The sequence below is a fragment of the Phragmites australis genome, chromosome 3, assembly GCF_958298935.1.
Source record: "Phragmites australis chromosome 3, lpPhrAust1.1, whole genome shotgun sequence".
NCBI lineage: Eukaryota > Viridiplantae > Streptophyta > Magnoliopsida > Poales > Poaceae > Phragmites > Phragmites australis.
In genome coordinates, this window is record NC_084923.1 from 45,680,115 (window position 1) to 45,704,997 (window position 24,883).

A 24,883-nucleotide genomic window follows, 5' to 3' on the forward strand; every position below is an offset into this window, starting at 1 on the left:
TGAGTACATGGAGTACTCAGCAAGTGTGAAAAAAATATGACATGATGGTTTAAGGCAAGAAAAGCTTAACTCGGGTATACTGCATCTATACCATCATATTCTAGGACCAAAAAGAACTTAGCAATCTTATTTACTATGTGTGATGACACCAACATCAAAAGAATAGCTCATCGAATTCCATTCGACTACCAGACCCATCAGATATTCCATATCCGGTTAACATAGATTTCATCCACTACAGAGCCTCCTCTTGTGTCACTCAACCGTCCACTAGTGCGTACAGAATAAAGAGGGCATCTAATTAATTGGTCAAGTCGTACCTATATAAGCCTTGTGGTTGCGCTGTTCAGCCAAGTTATAGGCTTCAAGAAACGGTCCTTAGGATCTAAAGTAGGTACTTGTACATTTCTAATGCGTACACAGCAGCCATACCAACCAAACCAACATGCTTAGATCCCTATGATCCATGTTGCTATAAAAGACCCAACCCGGTTTGTGATGCATAGACCATTAATCATATTAACATTTAACCCACCCGACTCGATAGCATGACTAAGTATTGCTACCCCTGACACATAGACTACAACACAAGCGGTAAGGATAATCACGAAAAGTACTAATGGACCCTAAACATGGGAATCATATTGACAAACATGCATCTAGAAAGTAAAAGATACACTTTCCTACAATAGGATCAATGTGATCAAGGACACTCGCCTTCAATAGCGAGTTGCTCAAACTCTTCAAAAGTCTGGTCCTGCAGTTTCACGAACTGCTCGTCTCCTATTGCAATCATGCACACCAGAAATAAGTAAGCACAAACATCTATGAACAGTATATCAAACAGTAACAAAGCACTATAAAAATCCTACTAACGAAGAGTACTCACTGCTACGATCGCGTGAGCGTAAGAATCACCTAAAACAGAGCTATAACAGAAAAGTTACGAGTGTTTGAAGCTTTAGGGACCTTTCTGTAAAAGAAAAGGGCTATTTAGTAAAATAGAAAGTTTCAATGACTTATTTGTAAAATTTCAAGGATCTATTTGTAATTATATAAAATTTTAGGGGCTAAAAGTAAAATAATAGTACTAACATGGGCATTTTGTGAAAACAGAAACATTTAAGGACCTAAATGTAAGATTACCTAATTTCAGAGAATAAAAGTGTTTATTTCTATATTGAAAAACATATTTATTGTGTAAGCATGATGTCATCGCTGACTGGGCCTGCTAACCGGGCTCGGGTGTGTTGACGTGGCCTACCACGCTGGACAAAACTGTTCATATGGTTGTGATATGTGTGGTGACGTGACAAGGCTGACTGGGCTACCTGTATTTAAATCTAGTCCGTTGATCTCAAAACCGACGGCTACAATTCAAATGGGTGAAGGGTATCTAAACCTCTAATCTTGAACCTCTAATCTTGACAGCACACGAGGGATCCGACGGCTCAAGGCGATTGGGGAGGGTTTGGCAACCGACATCGATAGGGAAACGGCGGCACCGCCTCGGGCATGGCCGGAGCATCGCTGGAGAAGTTCGATCCAGCGCTACGAGCTATCAAACACGACGAGAAATGGCACAAAATAGAGAGGAGGGACTGGGGGTCTCACCGCGAGCTTTGAGGCGGTCAGAGGTGGCTCGATGGTGGCCGACGAAGGTGAGATGGCGGCGATGAGGTTGGCGCTCAGCGAGGCCTCAGTTGTGGTGATAGAGAAGCGAAAACGGGGGTCAGGGAAGCTTTCTCAGGGTCCTGCGGTGTCGAAGAACCTGTCAGTGGGCCTCAGGGCGCAACAGAGAAGGCGTGCGACGGTGCGTGGCAACGAAACTCACTAGAGCTTGGCGGAAGGCGGCTTGTGGCGATGGAACGTCGTTGAGGAGCGGCGGAGAAGATTCCTCGTGCTCCTATGAAGTCGACGACGGGCTCGGAGTCACCGTGGTGAGTTCGGACATGGTGGACAGCGTGCGGCAGTGTTCTGTGTGTCGGCAATGGTGGTGGTGAGGCTACGAGGCTAGGGGAATAGGAGGGTGGTGGGGTGCTACGGAGGCTATTTTATAATATGGAGAGGGAGCAGGACCATTGCAGAGTCGTGGGGCGTATAGGCGGATTGTGGGCACGGTGGTTTCGGTCGGCGGTTGTGGCCGCGGCGCGCGGGAGCGAGAGCGAGTGGGAGGTTAGGGTTGACGGACGGGTCTAACTTGCCGGTGAGAGAGAGGAAAGGAGTGGACTAAGCTTCAAGCGTCGAAAGATGGACCGGACCGGCAGCAAGAAACGGGCGTTACAGTTTTTGAACTGTCAAAGCTTCCCTGCAAACAAGTGTATGTGCCATGGATTCTGAATGGACAGAGCATCTATAATTGAGTTGTGAGCTTGTGCTATCAAGACGAACGAGTCTAACACATCTTCTAGAAAAGAAAGCTACATATGTCTTATTGTCATGTCAGGGTTTTAAAGCAGTAATGTCGTGGACACATGGAGGAAAAATAAGGGGAAGATGGCTATCCATGGGCTTTGACCTAGATTAGTTCGATTTGTCATCTGCCTTTATTTATTTTAATGGATCATCTTTCAGTATTTTTAAGGATATGGCCACACTGGTGGCCGGGCCCATCCAATTGTGTTGCTATCTTGTGCATCACCCAAGTCATCACGCCATGATTGGATATAATAAGGTCAGACCAATTCATGCATGTCTTGTAGTAGTATGCATATATACTACTATTCCTGCTGTCAATTTGACTCGTCATCTGATGTATGATGTATCGGCAAGGGAAGAATATGCTAGTATTATGGGCTGTTTAGAATAAAAATAAAAGAAAAAAATATGGGAACGAAAAACACTGAAATTACGTGTCATGTCTAATAGTTTTCTACGAGAATTCAAAGCACTGGACATACTAACATCACTGTGAATTTTCATAGTTCTCTTATATGCCACTGACGTCTTAATGAGTGGCATATAAGGCAATGCCAAAATTTTCAATGACACGAGGAATTTAGCCCATCCAAAAGAAGATATTTGAGTTGTCCAATGGGACATATATCCTCCACTGTCTTTTCTTCGAGTTTGAAGAGAAATATAGCGATTGTCTGAAGTAGTGCGAGGCCTCCCGAACATGGCCAAACAGAAAACTAAGGGCCGCACTGTATTACGAAAAAGTAGCCAGCCTCTTGTTCTTCTTTATACATGCAAATGATGGCAGCACGGCGTTAACTTACAACCAGGGTTTCAGGTTGACATTGAACCCGTTGGATTATCTGCAAAAAAAAAAAAAAACTAATGGTGCTTACGCAACGCAGCCCGGTTTAGACCATGGCCGAAGCGAGGGCCAATAGAGATGCCTCGGTGTTGATCCGTGAAACGCTCCTGAACATGTATGTATACGCGAGCAGATCGGTCAAAACTCGGAGCTCGGATGCGTCGGTAGCGTGGATTAAGCATAGCCGCGGCAAAAGCCGTCGACGGCGAACGCAAGCACTACTACATGAAGTTTCAAAGGCTTCCAAAATATTTAGATTTTGTGAAGTTAACTAATTGGGCTAAAAAAATTCATAAGAACCAGTTCAATTTCACAGGAACACAATGATTCAGTGTTGCGTATTTCAACACTTAGCAAGTGAGAACCAACTCGAAATTTGGCTGTGGAAAATCTTGCACGCAGTCTTTTTCGACGGAGTATGTTTAGGAAAAAAACTCTATATGGGTTGTACATATATGAGTTATCTCATCTATTTATCCCTCTCATCTGAAGGTTATGCTAGCTCATTCGTCCGTAAAAACTTGTGAAATTTTCCCTTCCGACCATGCTTGCATGCGTGGCACTTTGGAGGCCGGAACCGTGCCAATTTTCTGCTACTAATTTCAGCTGGTGCGTAGATTTTACTGCCAATCGCCCTGATCGGTTGGCACGGTCTGAGCTCCGACCACTGACAGCAGGATTTTTCTTTTTAATTTGGGAATCTGAATGCGCAAGATTCAAGGGACCGGAGACAGGCTCATCTGAACTATTGGACAGGAAAACGACCAAACACGAGCCTCGATCGATCGTGCGGTAGTTTCCGGCGAGGACATCGGCGCCCTAAAAAAAATGGCACGGAACAGCACGGCTCGTTCTTACGCGCGTACGTGCCTTCTCCCCCGAGACAGCACGAACCCTCGCCTCAAAATCATAGCATCCTCGTCAAGTCAGCGGAGGAGACGCAAGCCTGATACGGACACATGAAAACGTTGCTATTCTGGGCGTCTGACTTTCCTGGTTGATGCCGTGCGTTGCGCTGCACCAGCTGCGTACGAATTGACATGGGTCACACGCACAAACCCTGAGCTTTCATCACTGAAATCCTGGATGTTCATTCCTGGCTAGTGGCTACACAACGGTTCATGGTTGGTTGGGCAGCTCCAATAATGGAGCTAGCTACTTGTTTTTATTTACAGTTGCAGAGAAGTAAGTAAAAGTAAAGATAAGAATTAGCTGCTAATTCTTATTTTACGGATGTGAAGAAAAATCTTTAATATATCTCTAAGCATGAAGCAGATCTCAACTTAACACATCTACTCTACGAAATACATGGAATTAAGAACAATAGAAATTATATAAATTCTTAAAAAAATATACTCTAATAGTTAGAGCTATTAGAGCTGTCAAACTATGCTGATATTCCCCAAATTAGGCCAAAGTAGTTAAATAGTACGTCTAAGTACCTTATCTGCAATCTATGCCTCACCAAAAACGTAGTTTGGATGCTTGCACATAAAGCTGACAGCCATGCATGTCAATCTCTTGCAGCTGAAACAACTCGGGAAGTGTCCAACTGTTTATTTGCTGCCAGTGCAAGAAACGGTGAGAACGAATCTATACTCCTCCCCGAAGCAGCTACTCCATTTGGGTTGGATGCTTCACCTTGCTCGGGTGTTGTACGCTAGCTACAGAATCACAATGCTCGTCAGCTAAGCCTTGCTAATCCTGAACGCCGCCAACGCCCAACTGTCAGGAGTGTAGCTGCAGGGTGACGCTTGATTTTACTTAAACTCCGTGCTTCCAATCTCGCTGCAAATTGGAAGCAAGCTTTATCGGCAAAAGCCTACAGATTCTTGGTGTTGGAATCGAGAGATCAGCATATGCCGCCTACCAACTCGCTTGTGACCGGTTCGTCGCGGGGATTGTGTTCAACTTTGGGATTGTCCGAATGCTTGGTCAAGGACAGTTATGCGCTGGTTATGCTTTTTTTATTGTACTGTACTGTTGATCTTTTATTGTCATATAAGAATCTTCACTGGTTTCAAATACAGTTTGCTGCCATGGCTAGAATTGCCGTACAAAGTCTGACAAATAGGAATTACGATGGGTAGAACTTCGGATAAATTCCCCTACGCTATTGAATTTTTTGGTAATTTTTTATATGTTATCGATGTTTCAATGACACTGGATTTGCAACTTACGTAGAATAGTCGTATGTAGGGCTACATATCTATTTTTTTAAATTAAAACCCGTAACCCATATTTTATTGAGACATCAATGACGTATAAGAGAATTGTGTAATTTTAATGGCACAGAGAAAATTCGCTCAAAACTTCAGTCGGGCTATAATTTTAATCACACAAGCTCGTTTAAGAATAGCAAATCAATTAGAGTTTGCATAACACACACGTGAGTGTGCAAGCTCTCAAACTTATACGCCAGCTCCACCGACAATTCAAGATAAGAATGTCACTTGCAAGCTGCAAATATCGTAAAGTTGTACGGTACCGTGAAAGAAATGAGATCCGAGCATCAATTGTCTTCAGAATAAATATGTGGGGATTAGGGCTTGGAATTTACATTATCATTATTATCCGGAAATAATTTATGATAATGAATTCGAGTGTACCGGACGATGGGTATGTTGATCTATGTTTCTTATAGGTGTGCATCGAGCGAACTCAAGTACACAAGGATTTATCCATGTTCGGACCTTCCTTGGGATAATAGACATACGTTCTGTATATTTTCTTATGGATTCAGTGAACTTGTTACAGAGTGTCCTCCTTTCCATCCGAGTCTTTACCCCCTTATATACTAGGGAAAAGATGTTTATACAAATGGATCATGCTAAAATTGGTGACAGACCTACACCTGATGAAGCACAGCTATTCCTAGCTCATCATGATAGTGGATAAGCACATATGCCCTACTCTGGTCATCTTACACATCATGTACTATCACCGAACATCGTCAGGCTCACCCGTCAAGCTATCATGCAGCATTAAACGCTACGAGACGGGACACTGCAACACCACGCCGTCCCACAACCATGCTCGCGGAAAGAGAGTGCCTTGAGAAGGAAAATACTTGAGTGGACAATATTAAATGAGACTAGACTAGTTAAGTGAGTATCTGTCCTGCAACCAGCAAGGGCTAGTCGCGGGGTCTCCTACTGCAACCAGGGGGCTAGTCGCATGAGCCCCACCCTGGTCGCACGTTGAGGCTATTGTCTTGAAAATATCTACATCTGACTAACATTTAGCGGTGTAGGGTCCCCTGATATGGCACCCCCTAACCCATTACATCAACTAACCCATTACATCAACAATAGCCCCAAGCTCCCTCGTAGATGTGGTGGACTGAGTAGTTTATCGCAGAGATCTGTGGTTGCCACACACCATGTGGTCGTGGTAAGGACTAGTCGCACCACTTGGGCCGCAGGTGATCATAAGTTCGCCTAGTGAGTGGTCGTTAACGTAGCCCACTTTAGTGGTCGACTCAGGAAACCGCATCCCGAGAGGAGGTTAAGCATCCAAAAAGAGAGAGGAGAAAACGTAGGAGAGAGAAATATTAATCGCCGTCAGACCCAAGGAAATTTCGGTTTCCCACGCATAGCCTTTCGAATTTCGAGCGTACCAGATCCCGCGATGTCCCTTTAAATTAGAGTGTCCATGGTTCCCCATGAATCCTTTCACCGTCTCCCTTAGTCTATAAGATTTTGCGCTCAAATCCCTTCGTCTTCATCTCCGTTCTTGCCCTCGCAAATTCTTCCATTGTCATCCGATGGCACACATCGGTAGCGAGCCTGCCTTCCCTAGATCCAAGTGCGACACGGCAAGGCTGAAACCGATGTACGACATCGGCTTGCTCACCCGTCGCCTTTCCTTAGGGTACCACCCTAGGGAGAGTGCGTCTGCTCCCCGCCAGAGGGAGATCGTATTGTTCATCTCATTCTTCTTGGCAGGCCTCGTGCCGCCCTTCTCTAAGGTCTTCACCATTGTTATCTCCTTCTACGACATCTGCCACCTCCATCTCAACCTCATTTCCATTCTTATGCTGAGTATTTTTTCTCATCTGTGTAAGAACTTCGTTGGGGTCAAACCGTGCCTTGACCTCTTTCGGTTCTTCTACACATGCTGGTCGGTGACAGGGCTGACCACAGGATGTTGCGGGTTCCACCTTCATGACGGTGCCATGCACTCTTATATTGAGGTGGGCCTCAAGTCGTCGAGGTCAGGCCGGAGGGGGGATTGGTTCTACACACGATCTATAGCTCCTTGGACAACCTCCGCGTGTCGATCGCACCGGTGCAGGTCACAAACAACTAGGGGAATTCACCCACGACTATGCTAGAGTTACTGGCCTTGGCCAAGCAGGTTGGCCAGCTTCGTGAAGCCGGTCTAATGGGATCGGACGTCATCCACGACTTCATCAGGCGTCGGTTGTGCCCCTTACGGAGGCAAGCACATCCGACGTTTCTGTACTCCGGGCCGAACGTTGTCACCTGAGAGAGCTTCACAGGTAACCCCGCCGCTGTTTCCTCGGCGATCTTTTTGATAGGTGTGCTACGGCTCATGTCTCTTTTGTTACTCATATCTTACTAATGATCAACCTGCGGGTCCGAATCATAATGTCAACTTCCCCAAGGAAAGACGGTCCTCCGGGGGCGTGCTTTTGTTGTGTGATCTCACCCTGCCGTAGAGAGCACAACTCAGGAGGGAAAGTTTGGCATTTCCAAAATTCCCACCCAGAGCCTTTTTGTGAGTTAGATTTTCATGGTTGGCGCCATTGCAGTGTCTCCCTGAGGTCAACATTCTGGGCCTGATCATCGATGAGGTTCTGGAGGTCTTCGATCAGGCCGCCTGAAAGAGAGATGTCCACTGTGACCTCCACCACGGTGCCTAACAGAGCATGGCCCCGCCTCCTCCTAATCCATCTGGTCATGCCTCCGAACCGTCTGGTCACGGTGACAGTCAGACAGCTCAGAGCCAAACACTAACCCTAGACGGAGGTCTTACGACTATTGCTGGTCATCAGAGGAGCGACTAGGCTAGCCCTGAGCCAGCCACGGGTGACCAGACTGCTTGTAGTCAATCATCGACCTCAGGCGGAGGTCCGGCGAGCGGTGCCAGCACGCAAGAGAGCGATCAAACTCGCCCTAAGCTAGCTAGAGGCGACCAGACTGCTCGCTAAGCTTCCACGGAAGGGGAGAAGAGACCAGCGGTGGATTCAGCTTCCGTAGAGGCGTCCAAGCATGCTCTTGGGACACCGACCGCTCCTAGCTCGACAGCATATATGAGCTCCTCCTCGCCCGACCGCTGAAAAGGAGGCGACAGACCACAGATGCGCCGTGCTGGAGAGGCTGATGGCTGAACAAAAGGAGGCGAGGTGCATGCTTCAATGAGATAATATCATGTTTCAGCAGGAGAAGACCACACTTCAAGAGGAGAAGGTTTCACTCATCGCTCGACATTCCAAGCTGACAGTGGATGAGTGAACAACCCACGACTTTCTTCGGGTTGCCTTCATGGTGATGCGAGGGCCCCTGAGGAGCGTCGGGCTGGAAGCCAACAAGCCGAAGGAAGAGTCCACATAGGGCAAGTCCTATGTCATCAACGTCCTGGTAAAGAAGTTCACCCAACTCTCGAGCATCATGGTGACAAGGGTTGCAAAAGACGTGGTGAAGGTGGTGAAAGCCGTGACGGGGTACATGCTCTAGTGCTACCACAGCTGCAACCCCAACTTCAACCTCGAGGTCATCCGGGAGGGGGTCGCGGCCATCGGTCTTGAAGCCGAGGCGAGGCTGCAGGCAGAGTGCCAAGGGGCAGTGGAGTATGTAGGGTCTCTCTGTCAGGTGGAGACCATAGAAGAGTAAACATCATATCATAACTTAGGCTTGTACCATACTTTGAATGAAGTTTTTCATTTCTTTGATGGGCTTGTATCGTTTTGTGGTCATAGAGTCCCTAAATTGACCCTACTATGGAGGATTTCCTTAATTAGGAGCGAGAAGATTACCTTAATTTTGTGAGCCTAAAAGTAGTGTCTAAGCTTAGGAGAGGACATCATCATGGCATATAGAAACTTCTGTGCATGTGGGTATCGAGCCTTCGCGTCGTGCAGAGCTTCACTGACGTAGTGCACTGGTCATTAAAGACCTTCACGTTCGACGACCAAGTCTGCGCTCGTGACCTGTTCGGTAGTTGCAACATATAGCATGAGCTCATTGTTTGGTTGAGGAGCAGTTAGTACAGGAGGGGACGATATGTACCTTTTGAGATCCTGAGAGACCACCTCCGCTTCTGGCGTCCACAAGAAGTTATCGCTTTTCTTCAAGAGTTTCAAGAGCAGCAACTACTTCTCGCCCATCCTCGAGATGAACATGTTCAAAGCTGTCATGCTCCCAGTTAGTTTATGGACTTCCTTTAACCTAGTCGGGGATCCTATCTGGTCAATGACTCTGATCTTGTCAGTGTTTGCTTCTATCCCTCGACTAGACACAAGGAAACCGAGCAACTTCCCTGATGGGACTTCGAACATGTATTTCTCTGAGTTCAACTTCATACGGTACTTACAAAAGGTTGTCGAATGTTTCTTGGAGGTCCGCGGCCAGGTCATCCTCGGTCCTGCTTTTCATGACCACATCATCAACATATGCCTCAATATTTCTACCAAACTGTGGTCGAATGATGAATTGAATACATCGCTGATAAGTGGTACCGATACTTTTTAAACCAAAATGCATTTTTACATATCAAAAGACCCCAAAGGGCGTTACAAAAGTAGTTTTCTTCTTATCTATACTATTCATACTAATCTAATGGTACCCCAAACGAGCATCTAAAAATCTTTGCAGATCGCTACCGGCAATTGAGTCAACAAGCTAGTCGATCCGAGGTAGAGGAAAGAGATCTTTTGGGCATGTCTTGTTGTTGAGGTCGGTGAAGTCAACGCACATCCTCCACTTACCATTAGGCTTTCGGACCATGACGGGGTTAGCCAGCCATTTCACATATTGCACCTCTTGGATGAAACCTGCTTCCAGGAGCTTATCGCCTAGTATGCATAGTGGGCGACAGCCATGAACTCGGTCATCGCTGGTCACCCCAGGATCGCATTGTAAGTAGTCTCGAAGTCCACCACATCAAAGAGGACCTTCTCGGTCCTGAAGTTACTCAACGAACCGAAGGTGATGGGACTGCTCGATCTGCCCCAACGGCTTAGCCGAAGGGCCAGAGGTGACTCTAAAGAAGGGATAATATGGTTTCAACGCACTCCTCAGGATCTGCAAGGCGTCCAATGCATCAGTGAAGAGGAGGTTGATGGAGCTCCCTCTATCGACTAGCACGTGCCCCATTCGGATATTGTGCATTGTGGACTCGACCAGGATGGGGTAATGACTGGGGCACTTAACGTATGCGGGGTGGTCCCTTGGCTGAAGGTGGGGGGTACCTCCGACCACTTCACGCATGGACTCGAGCCTGGCATGGTCGCACATATCTAGTGGACCACCGACTTGTACTCCAAATTCGAGTAAAATGTTGTGACGCTCCCAAAGATATGGTGGATGATGTGTTCGGATTGCTGGAAGTCCAAAACCGACTGGTCGGGATTGGCCTCATCCTCATCGTCATCGTCACGCCTGGGTTTGCGTTCCCCAAGCTCTTTGTCGATGATGCCTCGCACGCCTTGCATTCAGTCAAGTCATGGGCGACGGTACGATGGATCAGGCAGTAACCTATACCCTTCTTCCCGTCGTTCTTCTTGAAGCATCGGCGCAATTGGCTGACTTGCCCAACAGCCATGACATCGAGCGGTCCAGCCTTGCGCTTGTTCTTCTTTTTCTCCATCCAGTTGACCCCTTTGGAAGAGATGGGCTGGTCAGAGGTTAGCTGCGGCTTAGCACCGATCTGGCACTCTGGAGCCTCGGTGGCCCGCACGCATTTGTTTGCAAGCTCGAAGAGCTCGGTAGAGCCCCGGACTTTCTTGGTGGATAGCTTTTAGACTATCTTATTGTCTCTGACCCCCCCCTCCCCTCCAAAACGCTATGACCACTGACTCACCCATGATATTTGTAATGGTATTATGGCATTCAATGAAACATCGAATGTAGTCTCGCAGTGGCTCACCATGCTGCTGCCTAAACTGATACATGTCATCCTTGATCTTTGATCGGGTGTAGGTTCCCTAGAAATTGGTGATGAACTGGTCGCACAAGTCCTCCTAAAATCAACCGACCCATGGCACAAGCCAGGATCAGGCTGAACCAGTCAAGGCAGTCAGAAAATAGTTCGCCATGACCTTCCTGTCGCTTCCTGTGGCCTGCACCATGGTGGTGTAGATCAACATGAACTCCTCTGGATTTTTCGAGCCGTCGTATTTTTTGATTAGGACCGGCCGAAACTTGTCGGGCCAACGCACCTCTCGCAGCCAGGCAAAAAAAGTATTGCACCTCATCCCGTAACGGGGTGCCGCTCGCCAATGGGCAACAGCACACGACCAGGGAGAGAGCTGACGGTCTCGCGGCCCTGGCGATGGGATGAAGGAGTTGGATGCCTCCCAGTGTGGGGAGGGCGAGTTGTAGGGCCACTTGCCCTTTTTCCATCTCTCGTCGGGTGTAGGAAATATGAACTTAGGGAGATTGTAGTATTTACTTTAAGACATGTATGTGATTTTTGTGATTAATAATAACATAGTCAATGAGACTAACATATGTGACAAGTATATATTTTAGTATGTCTCATGGATGCAATACATGAAAAAGCTAACAAAACCGAGATAAAGTTTGGTTGAATTAGAGACGACCGAGAGAAAATGGCCTCACAGGATGGTCTGGCGCTGGACAATTTTGTACACACCAGAGCTTTGTGTCTAGATACAGTTAACCTCACTGAATAGTCTGATGTTAAGCAAGTTCAACACACCAGACAATGAGCAGTGCAAAGAGAAAGCAGAAGACCCCATCGGATGGTCCGGTGCTTAGGAAGTGTTCTCATCGGAAAATATTTGACAGAGGGTGGGGATCACCTCACCGGATGGTCAGGTATTCAATGTGCAGTACACGCATGAGCATTTCCAGAGGAAGGAAGAGAAGAAGCCATACGCCGGATGGTCCAGTGTGAAGAGGTGTGAACACCAAAGGCTTACATCAGAGTATTTCTTGTAGAGACATTTTCAAGAATTGAGGATAGAAGATCAACCCACCAGATGGCCCGGTGATCTATGCAATAAACACTAGAGGCTTACATTGGAGCATTTTGTGCAGAGCGGCAATAAGTGGCTCGGATGGCGGTAGTATGCATGACGAATGGTCCGGCGATGAAAAGAATAACACACCGGATAGTCCGATATTCACAGAGGTTTTGAGTGGGGGTTCCAACTGATGGTTTTCTAGGTTGTACACACCGGATGTTCTGGTGAGTGTTCACAGTTTCTATGAGCCATTAGGGCAACAGCTAGTCCATTGGGTAGAGGCTATAAATACCCCTCCACTCGATCATTTGAGATAGCGGGAGTCTAGAGAAGCTCATATACACTTGAGAAGACATGCAAGCAATTAAAATGTTAAAAGTGATCATCCAAAGTAATTAAGTGCAAGATTAGAGAGTGATTAATGCTTATAAGCCTAGAGAGGAGTGTTGCTAGGTGCTGCTACCTATAGAGTAGATCAAGAAGTGATCCAACCTTATAACTCGTGGTACGCCGACACCTTATAGTTTTGGTGACTCGTCGGCACCTTGAGCCAGAGTTATTCAAGCTTGTTGACCCTCCGACTTGGTGTAGGGTAACGGCAAGAGGCTTGTACGGTGACACGGAGACCTTTATCTTGGTCGCTTAAGTTCCAAAGTGAAGACAACGACAAGTGACTGGGAGAGAGGCTAGTGGTGAGATCTTATTTTTTGGTTTGGTGGCTTATCTGAGTTGAGACCTTGTCTTTATGACTTGGTGGCTCAAGAGCCGTGACAGGAAGGGTCTTAGTGACTGAGAGCATATTCTTAGTGGAGCTCCAACGTGGACTAGGGGTGGTACTTATGTCATCGATTTCACGGGATAAAAAATCTTTGTACCGAGTTTGTTTTCTCTACCTTATTTACGTTTCCGTATTTAGATACTTGCAATTTACCTTCCTAAATAGGTTGCAAGCTCTTTTAATCGGTAGAGTAGACACACTGGATAAATTTAGAGCACATTTAGATACAAATTGATATAGATTCATCGTGTGTAGTTTTTGGAGTTGAATAGATCTTTAGTGTCCTAATTCACCCCTCCCTTCTCTTAGGACATCACCGATCCTACACTGGGCACGATCGTCCTGCTCTTGGGTGGTCCTCTGGCCCCGGATTATGTCACGAAGGTTGTGAGTGCAAAGATAGTCATGCAAGTCCATGGGTTTGGCTGTTCCGACACGGTGGGGGTCTCTACGTACTCCATGTTACCAAGGGAGCACGAGCTCCCTCCTGCTGCGGGGCCTGTTGCGAACCCTGGCGATCATGACCTTCACCAAGAGGGCAAGGTCGCACAACCATGACGCTACTAACGAACCCTCCTGTACTGCCACTAGTGGGTGGCTAAGAAACACTCATGCAGTCTGCAGATTCTGAGCAGGCGTCATGGCCTCCTAGTCGAGCCGCTGACCGTGGAGTGACGAGACGTCACGAGAGCCCCCCCCCCACGCTCGTGTTTGGGCACGGTGCGCATTCGTGGCGTGGCATGATGGCCTAGACGCCGACACCGCCAAAAACTGCACCTTAGGCAGATGCTCCTTCGTGCGACGTTGTAGGTGCTGGGGCAGTATTAGACTGCCTCCATGTCTAGTGCCATGTTGGTTTCCCTCTGGGTGTATGGATCGGGATTCAACACCGGTACCCAGGACATGAGGGTCTTTGTTGCCCTCCGTTGCATACAAACTTCACGTTCGATATCGGAATCCTCAAACTCCGTCTTGTTTTCCCATACCTGGAGCACACCGGGCTCGTTTGGGTCCCCATGACGAAAACTTCACGGCGGCCGGGTTCCTCAGTACGGGACTCTGCGACCATCATGGATTCAGACATGGATAGTCCAGTCATAGTATCAACACTTGCATAAACGCGAAACTCGCCCCTACCTAGCGCACCAACTATCGAGGGATAATCCCTAACAATAAATCCGAGGTGTACCAGATGATGGACGTGTTAATCTATGTTCCTTGTGGGTGTGTATCGAGCGAACTCAAGAGCACAAGGATTTATCCAAGTTCAAGCCTCTCGTGGGATAATAGTTCTACGTCATGTTTATTTTTTATGGATTCGGTGAACTTGTTACAAAGTGTTCTTCTTTCTATCAGGGTCTTCACCTCAGAAAAAGATGTTCATATAAACAGACTGTGCCAAAATAGGTGACAAACCTACACCTGACAAAGCCTAGCTATTCCTAGCTCATCATGACGGTGGGTAAGCATGCTCGTCCTGCTCTGATCGTCCTGCACGTCCTGTATCATCGAAATTTCAGTAAAATTTTACAAATTTTAAAGGAAAAAAATATCTAATTTCGGAATTTTCTTTCACTTACATGTGAGATCCACGTAGCAGAGGATGAAAAATAATCAAAATTTTATAAATTTTGGTCTTTTACCTGATGAATGAAAAAATGTAAAACAAAATTAAAATCCCTACCCAGAGTAAACACCTGATTGAAAAAAAAAACCAAGCATATTTAACTGCCCTTTTTCTCTTGAATTTTGGAATGGGTGGTACATGGAGTAATTAATAAGCTCACCTGCAACACTGCAACAATTGTATCGGCTACTACAGTATAGCCTCATTTATATCTATAAAGATCGGATAGATTCAGTACAGATTTCCTCTTCATAACAAATTATTATGAAATATCTATACACTAATTCCAGTTCATACATAAATTAGAAATACTTTATATAGATATGAAAAAATACAACAAAATTATGTGGAGTCTCCATTAAATGCTAGGATGGGACCCCCTGCTTTTAATTCCGTGCAGGCGAGTTGGTGTGCTCCAATTAACTCCCTCCTCCTCCTCCCTCCCCCCTGTCCTCTCTCCTTCCTCTCTCACTCTTCGCCCCCCTTTGCTCTGCTCCATTCCTTGATCCAGATTCCGCAGGGCGCGCGGGGTCTAACCCGATCGTCTGTCTCCACCGACCTCCCAAACCCTAGGAGGAATCCTGCTCCGCGTCGAATTCGATCGCGGCATGATTTGTTCCCGAAAATTCAGGCGGGCGCCGCCGGCGGCGAATTGGATGGTGTAGGAGGGAGGAGAAAAGGTCTCGGCTTTGTGGGCGGCCATGCATCTGTCGCTATGGAAGCCGTTGTCCCACTGCGCCGCGCTGCTCCTGGACAAGAAGCACCGGCCTCCGCGGCCGCCGGCGGCGGGGCCCGGAGCGGGGTCTGGCGGCGGGCGGCGGCTGCAGGAGAGCAAGCTGCGGGAGGCGCTGGAGGAGGCGTCGGAGGACGGGTGCCTCGCCAAGTCCCGCGACGCGGCGCTCCTCGACGAGGACGGCGGGGAGGAGGGGTCCGTGGGGCGGTCGCGGTCGCTGGCGCGCCTGCACGCGCAGCGCGAGTTCCTGCGAGCGACGGCGATGGCCGCAGAGCGCGCGTTCCAGTCGCCGGGCGCGCTCCCGGTGCTCGAGGAGGCGCTCGCGACCTTCCTCGCCATGTACCCCAAGTACGCGTCCTCCTCGGTCGCGGACCGCCTCCGCGCTGACGAGTACCCGCACCTGGACAAGGTATGCCTCGACTACTGCGGGTTCGGTCTCTTCTCCTACCTCCAAAGCTGCAACTTTGCCGACTCGTCGGCGGCGTTCACGCTCTCGGAGATCACCGCAAACCTCAGCAACCACGCGCTCTACGGCGCCGCCGAGAAGGGCACCACCGAGCACGACATCAAGAACCGCATCATGAACTACCTCAACATCCCCGAGTCCGAGTACTGCCTCGTTTTCACTGTCAGCCGCGGCTCGGCGTTCCGGCTGCTCGCCGAGTGCTACCCCTTCGGCACCAACAAGCGGCTGCTCACTATGTTCGACCATGAGTCCCAGTCAGTGAATTGGATAACGCAGGCCGCGCGTGAGAAGGGGGCCAAGGCATACTCCGCCTGGTTCAAGTGGCCCACTCTCAAGACCTGTTCCACCGAGCTCCGGAAGCTGATCTCCACCAAGAAGCGGCGGCGCAAGAAGGACTCCGCAACTGGGCTGTTCGTGTTCCCGGTGCAGTCGAGGGTGACCGGTGCAAAGTACTCGTATCAGTGGATGGCATTGGCGCAGCAGAATCATTGGCATGTCCTGCTGGATGCCGGTGCATTGGGGCCTAAGGACATGGACTCTCTGGGGCTGTCGCTGTTCCGGCCAGACTTCATCATCACATCATTCTATAGAGTGTTTGGGGCTGACCCAACGGGTTTTGGCTGCTTGCTGATCAAGAAGTCGGTAATGGCATGCTTGCAGAGCCCGAGCAGTGGGACAGGGGCAGGAATGGTGCGGATTTTGCCGGTCTTCCCACAATATCTCAGTGATTCAGTTGATGGGCTTGATGGTGTCCTGGACGGGGTGGAGGATGATACTATTATTCCAATTGAGGAGGGGTCAGTGTCGAGCAGTCACCATGCACCCCAATTACCTGCATTCTCGGGTGCATATTCATCAGCGCAGGTAAGGGAGGTGATTGAGAGTGAAATGGACCAGGACAGTTCAGATAGGGATGGTGGTAGCACGATATATGAAGAGAGTGAGGATGTTTCTGTTGGGGAGGTGATGAAGAGCCCTGTTTTCAGTGAGGATGAGTTATCTGAGAACTCCTTCTGGGTTGATTTGGGCCACAGTCCACTTGGTTCGGACTATTCAGAGCAATCTTGCAAGGGGAAATTGGGATCTCCATTGCCAGCATCCTGGTTTTCTGGTAGGAAGAATGCGAAGAAAGCATCACCAAAGGTGCCATCCAAACTGGTAAAGAGCCCTATTCATGACAACCATGTTATGTCCTTCGATGCAGCTGTGAGGTCAGTATCACAAGAGCCAGGGCCTGTGAAGATGGTTCCAGACGAAGATCATTCACATAATGGCATCAAGAATTTTATTCCTGTTAGAGAGATTGAAGAAGATCAAGATGGTAAAGGAAACAAGAGGTTCGTAAAGTTTTCTTGTGCCAATGGCCCCGCTGAAGGCAGCTCAGCCTCTGTTTTTGGGAGTTGTACTGCCCGTGAGAATGGCTCCACTTCGGATATTTGCTCAGAAAGTCAGGCGGAAAACAAAGAGAGTGCCATCAGAAGGGAAACCGAAGGGGACTTCCGTCTACTGGGAAGGAGGGAGGGACACAATGGCAGATTCAACGGTGGAAGGTTCTTTGGAGTGGAAGAATCGGAAGGAGTGTCAAGTATGGGGCGCAAAGTATCATTCACTATGGATGATAGCAAGCTCTGTCATAATTCAGATGCCGGGGAAACATCTGGGTATGCAATGGCAGATGATGATGATGATGCATACAGTGACTATGGTGATACTCAAGACGACAGGCGAGAGCCTGAAATTATCTGCAAACATCTTGATCATGTGAATATTCTTGGCCTTAGTAAGACCACACATAGGTTGCGTTACCTAATCAATTGGTTGGTGACTTCACTACTGCAGCTCCGGTTGCCTGATTCAGGGGATGGTGAGGGGGTACCCCTTGTTTATATCTATGGTCCGAAGATCAAATATGAACGAGGAGCAGCAGTTGCATTCAATATAAAGGACTGCAACACTGGAACCTCCCTGATCAATCCCGAAACTGTACAGAAACTGGCTGAAAAAGAAGGCCTCGCTTTGGGCGTTGGTTTTCTAAGTCATATACGCCTCCCAGACAACCAGAAACATGGGACGGTTGATGTGGGGCTCAGTTCTTCCTTGTGTCGGCCTGCGTCAAATGGTCGCCGTGAAAAGAAAATTAGCAAAAATGCTATTATTGGGATTGAAGTGGTCACTGCTTCTCTTGGGTTCCTTACAAATTTTGAGGATGTCTACAGTTTGTGGGCATTTGTTGCAAAATTTCTGGATTCGTCATTTCTTGAGCAAGAGAGGCTATCATCTATTCCTGAGGATGCAGAAAGATAGTATTAGTGGATTTCGGTTCGTGGCTATTGCAGCTGCGTCATAAATACAGAAGGAAGGTGGCGACAGTGTAATTGAGTTGAGGATAGAAGAAGATATATCATGGTGCTTCTGCGTATTGCTTTTGTATCCAAGTGTCTCCGCTTGGCATCAAGGGGCAATACTTGGTGGTGCGGCTGGTATATTTCTTCATTCTCCCCCCCTCCCCCCCCCTTTTCTAGGCACGCAACTTTTTGCCTGTAGATTTTGTTGAAAATCTATATGTATCACCTAATTATTTTGAGGACCATCCTTTCCATGTACTTGTTTGTAAATTGGCTCCATTGGCCATGAAGTACATTGGCTTGTATGATTCTTGCAACATGAATAGCATGATGATAGGTGATTCTGCCCTTTTCAGTTCTGTTGTTGAATCCTCTACTGTTCCAGTATGTTATTGCTTAGTTTCTGCTATAGTGCTGTGATGAATACGCCGATTTAAGTATATGGTAAATTTCAATTACATCAGTTTCAGGCGATAATGAGAGTAGCAGTCTACTAGCTACATCTTTTCTTCTTTTAGTTATCATTCCAAATGATTTTCTTTTTTGCCGCTTTTAGCTTTGCTGCTAGCACTAAGCAGCAAAGCAGGGCAGTTATGTGATAATTTCTCAATAAAGTGAATCCTACTGATCGAAACGGCCTGTTTCCTAATATGCTGTCGTTTTCTGGGCGCTGCTCTTAGTTGCAAATTTTCTATCACGATGATCGCTTGTAAAGCTTACCGACAGGATTGTTGAGCCGGTAGTTTTTGGCGCATTTCGCTGTGTTGTATCTGGAAAGGTGATTGTTCTATTGCTGACTTTGTCTTTTTCTTCAATCTTGAAGCACTGTTGTTGTGTTGCGTGAGTTGGATTTAGGTATCAGGCAGCAGATGGCGTGGCTGTTCTTCTGAATACCCTGCTGTCCTGCAGATTCAGAATGTATAAAAATGAGAAAGACACATAGTTTGAGTGCATGCCAAAGATAGGAACATACATGAATATTCGCTTCATTTTGTGATGTTAGGCTTCTTTTTTTTAGAGGTTACAACGAGGACGTACATAACACACGCATCCTACATTCACACAGCATGCGCATACACACGTGCTTATCCATACACGCACTAGGATGGGATGTTAGGCTGTTAGCTGCTAAGTCTCCCATTCTAGTTCGCCTTGTGTTCTTGGAAACGCGCAGCTGCTTCCTCATGTACACACAGACAGCCTAGAGCCAAACGCTGCCACTCTGGTGACCACCAACGAACCAAACGCCAGCCCTCCTTTCGCACGCACACTGATTCCGCTGGACGACTCTGCCGTCCTCCCTGTCATATCCCGTTGGTGTCTGTCAACCGCTGCCGGTTGGTTGGCGCCAACACGCTGCCCCCCGGTGGAAGTCGCGCGCACTCGGCAGCGAAAGCGACCCGCTTTTGGGCGCCTTTTCCTCTGACCGATCAATCAGGGGCGCGGGCGGCGGTGCCGCGGTGAGGGTGGCTCGCGACACCGCGAGGAGGCGGCACGCAGCCAGGCGGGCATCAACGGCAATGGCAGCAGCATCCTCCTGCTTCCTATCGCGGCGCATCTGGAGCGCACGCAGATGATCTGTTGCGCCGTGCGACTGCGAGCTCCAAGCGGATGTTGCAGTTAGAGCTACAGGGGAGCTAACCATGTGAGCATGTGCCGAGTCCATGTGGCCACGTAGGAGCACTTGCTTTTCTAGTCAACCCTGTTGAATTTTACGACTCCAGACGAAGGCTAGGGATTGCCGGATCCTAGTTTTTTTTTAAGGAAGGAAGCTTTATTTCGAGATGAATTATTGTTCCCATCTATGCACCCTGCAAAACGTTGATGCACCAAGCCTATACAAAAGAAAAAAGAAGATGAAAAAAAAAACAAGGAACGACTGAAACTAGATGTACACATAGAAACACAAGAAATGCTTGTTTGATGCTATTTCAGCCCACAAGGGAAGCTAGTATTATAGCTGCCAATTAAGCAATCGACGATTCGGGCGGTCGGACCTAATGAAATTTTGTCTCTGAAGTCTTACTCTGTGATTGACTATAGCCTAAATCCATTTCAGAATTTTGACGCTAGTTTATAGTTATTGCTATATTAGAAATGTCATCTTTCAGTAAGTCAAATCGTATGTGACGCAAAGAAAAACAAATCGTTCCGTCCTCATCATGCAATCAAGTCAAAGAGACGACTAAAATGCTCGAGCATCGCAACACCTGTAAATACAAACACGTACGTACCAGACCAGTTTCACCCACAAATGATTCTGAAATCTCTAGTACTTTCCGCTCGGCCATGTACTCGATCGTCGTGTACGCAGATCCGATGAACCACTCGATCGTTCCCCGGCAATTCGTATCGTACTCATCGCATCACCAGGTCCACTTTGTCCGTTCTGCAATTTGTCACCGGCGTTCATACATGAGCTGTCAGAAGTCGGGCCCGGGGAGGGAAAAATTGAATCGGGAGCTGTTGCGACGACAGGTGCTGTGCTGTGCCACGTGGGGTGGCTCTTAGTGTTGCCTTATACTACTCGGATGTCAAAATCCGATTTAGATTTAGATGTTTGATTAGATATGTAAAACATAACTCGAAATTCGATATAGGATTCAGGTGTTTGATTTTGGTAAAAAAAAGTATACATCGATATTCAGATAACACTAGTGGCTCGGTGTCATGGCGATGCACAAGCATGTCGTACAACGCTCGTGCTCGTACATGGTCCTGTGCGTTGCAATCCTTGCGTGTGGTCACTGGTTAATCGCTGGAGCGTGTTGCTCGTCTACTCGAGAGAAACGAAGCCGGAAGCAGCATCCAGTTGCCCCGTGCCGCGGTTGAGGTCAAGTTGTCCCGGTCCCGGCCAAGGCTAAGCTACACGCGCGACATGGTGGGCGAGCCGGGCTGGAGCACGCGACACGCCTGCCTGACCCAGTGACCCACGGTGGGCGGCTCAGGCGAGTCGTCGGAGGCGTGGCGGGCGTCGCGTGATTCGCGTCGGCGCGCCGATGCTCCTGCGCGCTTCCGCTGGGCCGACGGGCCGTCCACCGTGTAGCGCAGGGGAGGGAGGGGTGATGGTTTTTAGGGCTTCTTTCGGCTCTGCATCGTTAGGGGAGTTCTTTGGGCTGCGTCTTTGGGCAGAGGGGAGGCATAAGGGCTCATCCAGTAGACAGTCCAGGTTCTCCTCCAAAAAACGGGGGAAAAAAACTACACAGTCCAAGTAGGAAATGGACTCCCGCCGATCCACAGAAACAATGTAATTCGTGAAATACAGCTTGACAAAAAGACTGGACGAGGAAAAGGTGACGCGGAGAGTGAAATTTTTACTCTCTTTTCGAAAACATTTTTTTACAAATGGATCCTTTCAAAAACATTGTCTGGAAAAATGAACCATGTGCATGGCACCACAACCTTTGATGTTGCTGGTCCATTGCACTGCACGCATCTAATTTGGTGGTGTGTTAGGATTTACGTGAAAGTATGGCGTCACCTGTCGTGCTCTTGTGCTCTTGACACGTAGGATTTATACAAGTCCTTGTTAACGTGTCATAGTACGATGACATGTCTTTTGGCACCGTAATTAATGGCACGACCTTTGACGCCATAATGCTCCCTTACAAGGAAAGGAAAAGGAGCCACGATGGGGCGTGGGGCTTAAGGCCGTGCTTGTAACCATGCTCACATGAGGAGGGAACTTTGACGCATTGGTCCATTGCACAGACGCTTTCTCTCTCCCCCCATCTCTTCACACATGAAGGGAAGCAAATTCTGTATGACCCTGTTCAAAAAGATCTTCGTAAAATCTTATTTATGTTATTTATCATGTGATCTAATGACTGGATTGAAGAGAAGAGAGACTGAAAGTTTTTTATAAAATTAGATCCTATAAAATATGCTTGTCACGTAGAAAGGATCTTTCTGCCACGTATATGAACAGAGTACTGAGCAAAAAAGGGTTACACCCACGCTCTACTGAGAGTTACAGTATGTTATGAACACTGTAGCAACTTCATCTTAGAATATACTAGCCCGTAATGGTAGCGCTTGCCTACTGGACTAGTGGACTACCGGAGCCAGCAGCCAGCGTGTGCATCCCACGGACGACACCGTGGAAAAAGGAAGATGAAAACATCTATATGTGGACCATCCCTGGGCAATCAGGGTCCCTCTGGCCACCAAATGGACCTCCTCCATGTCACCACCAAGGATAAACTCCCCTTTGGCCACCGTCCGTTCTCCCCCTCGCCTTATCCTCCCCTGATCTCCCGTACAAAAGCAGCGCTCCCTCCCGCTCGCCCGCTCAAGCTATCCACCACCACCACCATAGCCGCCGGCCACGCTCTTGCTCGAGGGCCACAGAAAAAGGTAACCGTGCACGCCACATTCCCATTCCTTGCATCACGGCGCATCCTGACATTACAATTCTCGCTTTTGGTCTGTCGCGTTGCAGGCTCTAGAATACCGAGAGCAATGGCGTCGCTCGCCGTGGCAACGCTCCCGTCGCTGGCGGCCCCGGCGGCGAAGAAGAGGTCCGGCGTCACGTACGTGGAGGGCATGAACGCGTACAGTGGCCTCAAGGGGCTCAACAAGGTGACCATGCTCGGGGTGCGCAAGACCGCCGACTACTCCTTCGCCAAGATCGTGGCCTCGATGAGCCCCGCGGGCAAGAAGAGGCGCGGGGGCGCGTTCGGGGCGCAGATGAACGCCGCGGCGGAGATTTTCAGGATCGCCGCCATCATGAACGGCCTCGTGCTCGTCGGCGTCGCCGTCGGGTTCGTGCTGCTCCGGGTGGAGGCCGCCGTCGAGGAGTCCGAGTAGTGAAGTGCCCTGTAGCAAGCAGCTACTCGGCTGTCGCCTGCCTCATAAGCCGTAATATATAAAAAGTGATGTATGTTTTTGATTGAATTTACTTTGGTATGTATCCATGACAATTGAGGAATACTGTGGAAACATGTTTTCTAGTCGAGACCTGCAATTGGTCTTTCATTTTCAGGTGTTCACATCCCTTTGTCAGATTCTTCTGCTAGAGGATTTCAATTGGCTTTGCAAAACTCAGAAATCAAAATGCAACAACATCCACGTAGTCTTGCAGATCATATCATATACTACTTAGCAGGAGGAAGAGACGCAACAGTGGTTTTTATTCTCGCATTCTGACGACATAACAGAGATCCATAATTTATAGGAAAAATTATATTTTTCATCCTTTAACCATCGCTACCTTTAATTTTCGTCCTTCAATTTCAATACTAAAAATCTTTCATCCTTTAACATTTAAAACCATCCGAAACTCATCTATCGACATGTTTCAAAGTAGTTTTACATACGTGGCGCTGCTTACTTGCATCCCGCGTGATCAGACCATGCTGACTTAGCATCTCCTACATTAAGGCTCACCTGTCAGCCTATTCTTCTCCCACGCTGTCAAACGGGTTTGCGCCCCAACCAAGATCGACCGCTCGCCTCCATCGTCGAAGAAAAGGGTCTGAGCCCCTACTGCGCCGAGGCCCTGGCCACTGAGCCGACCGTGCTGCCCTGTTGGTCGGAGCCCACCAGAGAGGCGGTGATGGCTACCTCAACGGCTCAGTCCAACCACTTGTGTTGTATGTTCGAGCACGAAGACATGGTCGTGTCACCATCGCGCGTGATCTGGTGACGTCGTCCGATGTGACCTCTCATCGTGGTGTTGCTGCTGTCGCCGCCTAAGTCGTCTTTGCTGCCGCCTGCCGAAGTAGAGGGCCGAAAGCCCTTACTACCCTACTGCTACCCGTGAAGGAAGACAGAGAGGGAGGCAAAAGACCGACCGTCGCTCGGGTTTGTGCCCCGACTAAGACCGACCGCCTACCTCCATCATCGAAGAAGAGGGTCAGAGCAGCAGAGCCCCTACTGCGCCGAGGCCCTAGCCGCCGAGCCAGCCGCACCACACTGTTGGTCGAAGCCCTTGCCGGCTAGCCATCGCGCGAGGACTTGTGATTGCGGCTCTATTGGCCACCCACTCTTACCCCTGTCATCGCCTGCAGATGGGAAGAGATGGAAGAGGTGGGCACAACCTTGCTGTTGCTATCACCCATGGAGCTACCTGTTCGCCGACAGATACAATTCATTGTGCTCATGTCATTTGGCCAACCAATGTCGTCAATGTCATTGGTCAATTCTTCATGCCCTCTCCATCTCTCAGCACAACCGTGTCATCGTAGTCGATGCTCCAGTCGCACTATGGTGTTATCTTTTCTTGCTCTGTGTTGGGCCCGACCTTCATGTCGTTGCGTCGTGGAGGTTATAATTGTACCAACCATCACGCTATGATTCCATTATCTGACCATGATCGTCGTTGAGGTAGTCATCATCGCCTCCTTGGTGTGCTCCGACCAGCAAAGCAGTGCAGCTAGCTTGGCAGCTAGGGCCTCAGAGTAAGGGCTCTAGCCCTCTTCTTCGACGATGAAGGAGGGCAAGCGGTCTTGGTCGCGATGCAGACTCGAGCGACGATCAGTCTTAACCAAGGCGCA

General features: G+C 48.4%; 2 protein-coding genes across 2 annotated transcripts; both read left to right on the plus strand.

Moving 5' to 3' along the window:
* The first annotated feature begins 15,244 nt into the window (after window positions 1–15,244).
* LOC133913390 (uncharacterized) lies at window positions 15,245–18,773 on the plus strand. The gene has a single exon (XM_062356529.1). The coding sequence runs from the start codon at window positions 15,544–15,546 to the stop codon at window positions 18,343–18,345; it is 2,802 nt and encodes a 933-aa protein (XP_062212513.1). The 5' UTR covers window positions 15,245–15,543; the 3' UTR covers window positions 18,346–18,773.
* A 3,808-nt stretch (window positions 18,774–22,581) lies between these two features.
* Window positions 22,582–23,363, plus strand: LOC133913391 (uncharacterized). The gene is made up of 2 exons (XM_062356531.1): window positions 22,582–22,742; window positions 22,828–23,363. The coding sequence occupies exon 2, from the start codon at window positions 22,848–22,850 to the stop codon at window positions 23,193–23,195; it is 348 nt and encodes a 115-aa protein (XP_062212515.1). The 5' UTR covers window positions 22,582–22,742; window positions 22,828–22,847; the 3' UTR covers window positions 23,196–23,363.
* The last annotated feature ends 1,520 nt before the right edge of the window (window positions 23,364–24,883 follow it).

Excerpts from the sequence above, each read along its gene's own strand:
- LOC133913391 (XM_062356531.1), top strand. The coding sequence starts at position 22,848 with ATGGCGTCGCTCGCCGTGGCAACGCTCCCGTCGCTGGCGGCCCCGGCG.
- LOC133913390 (XM_062356529.1), top strand. The coding sequence starts at position 15,544 with ATGCATCTGTCGCTATGGAAGCCGTTGTCCCACTGCGCCGCGCTGCTC.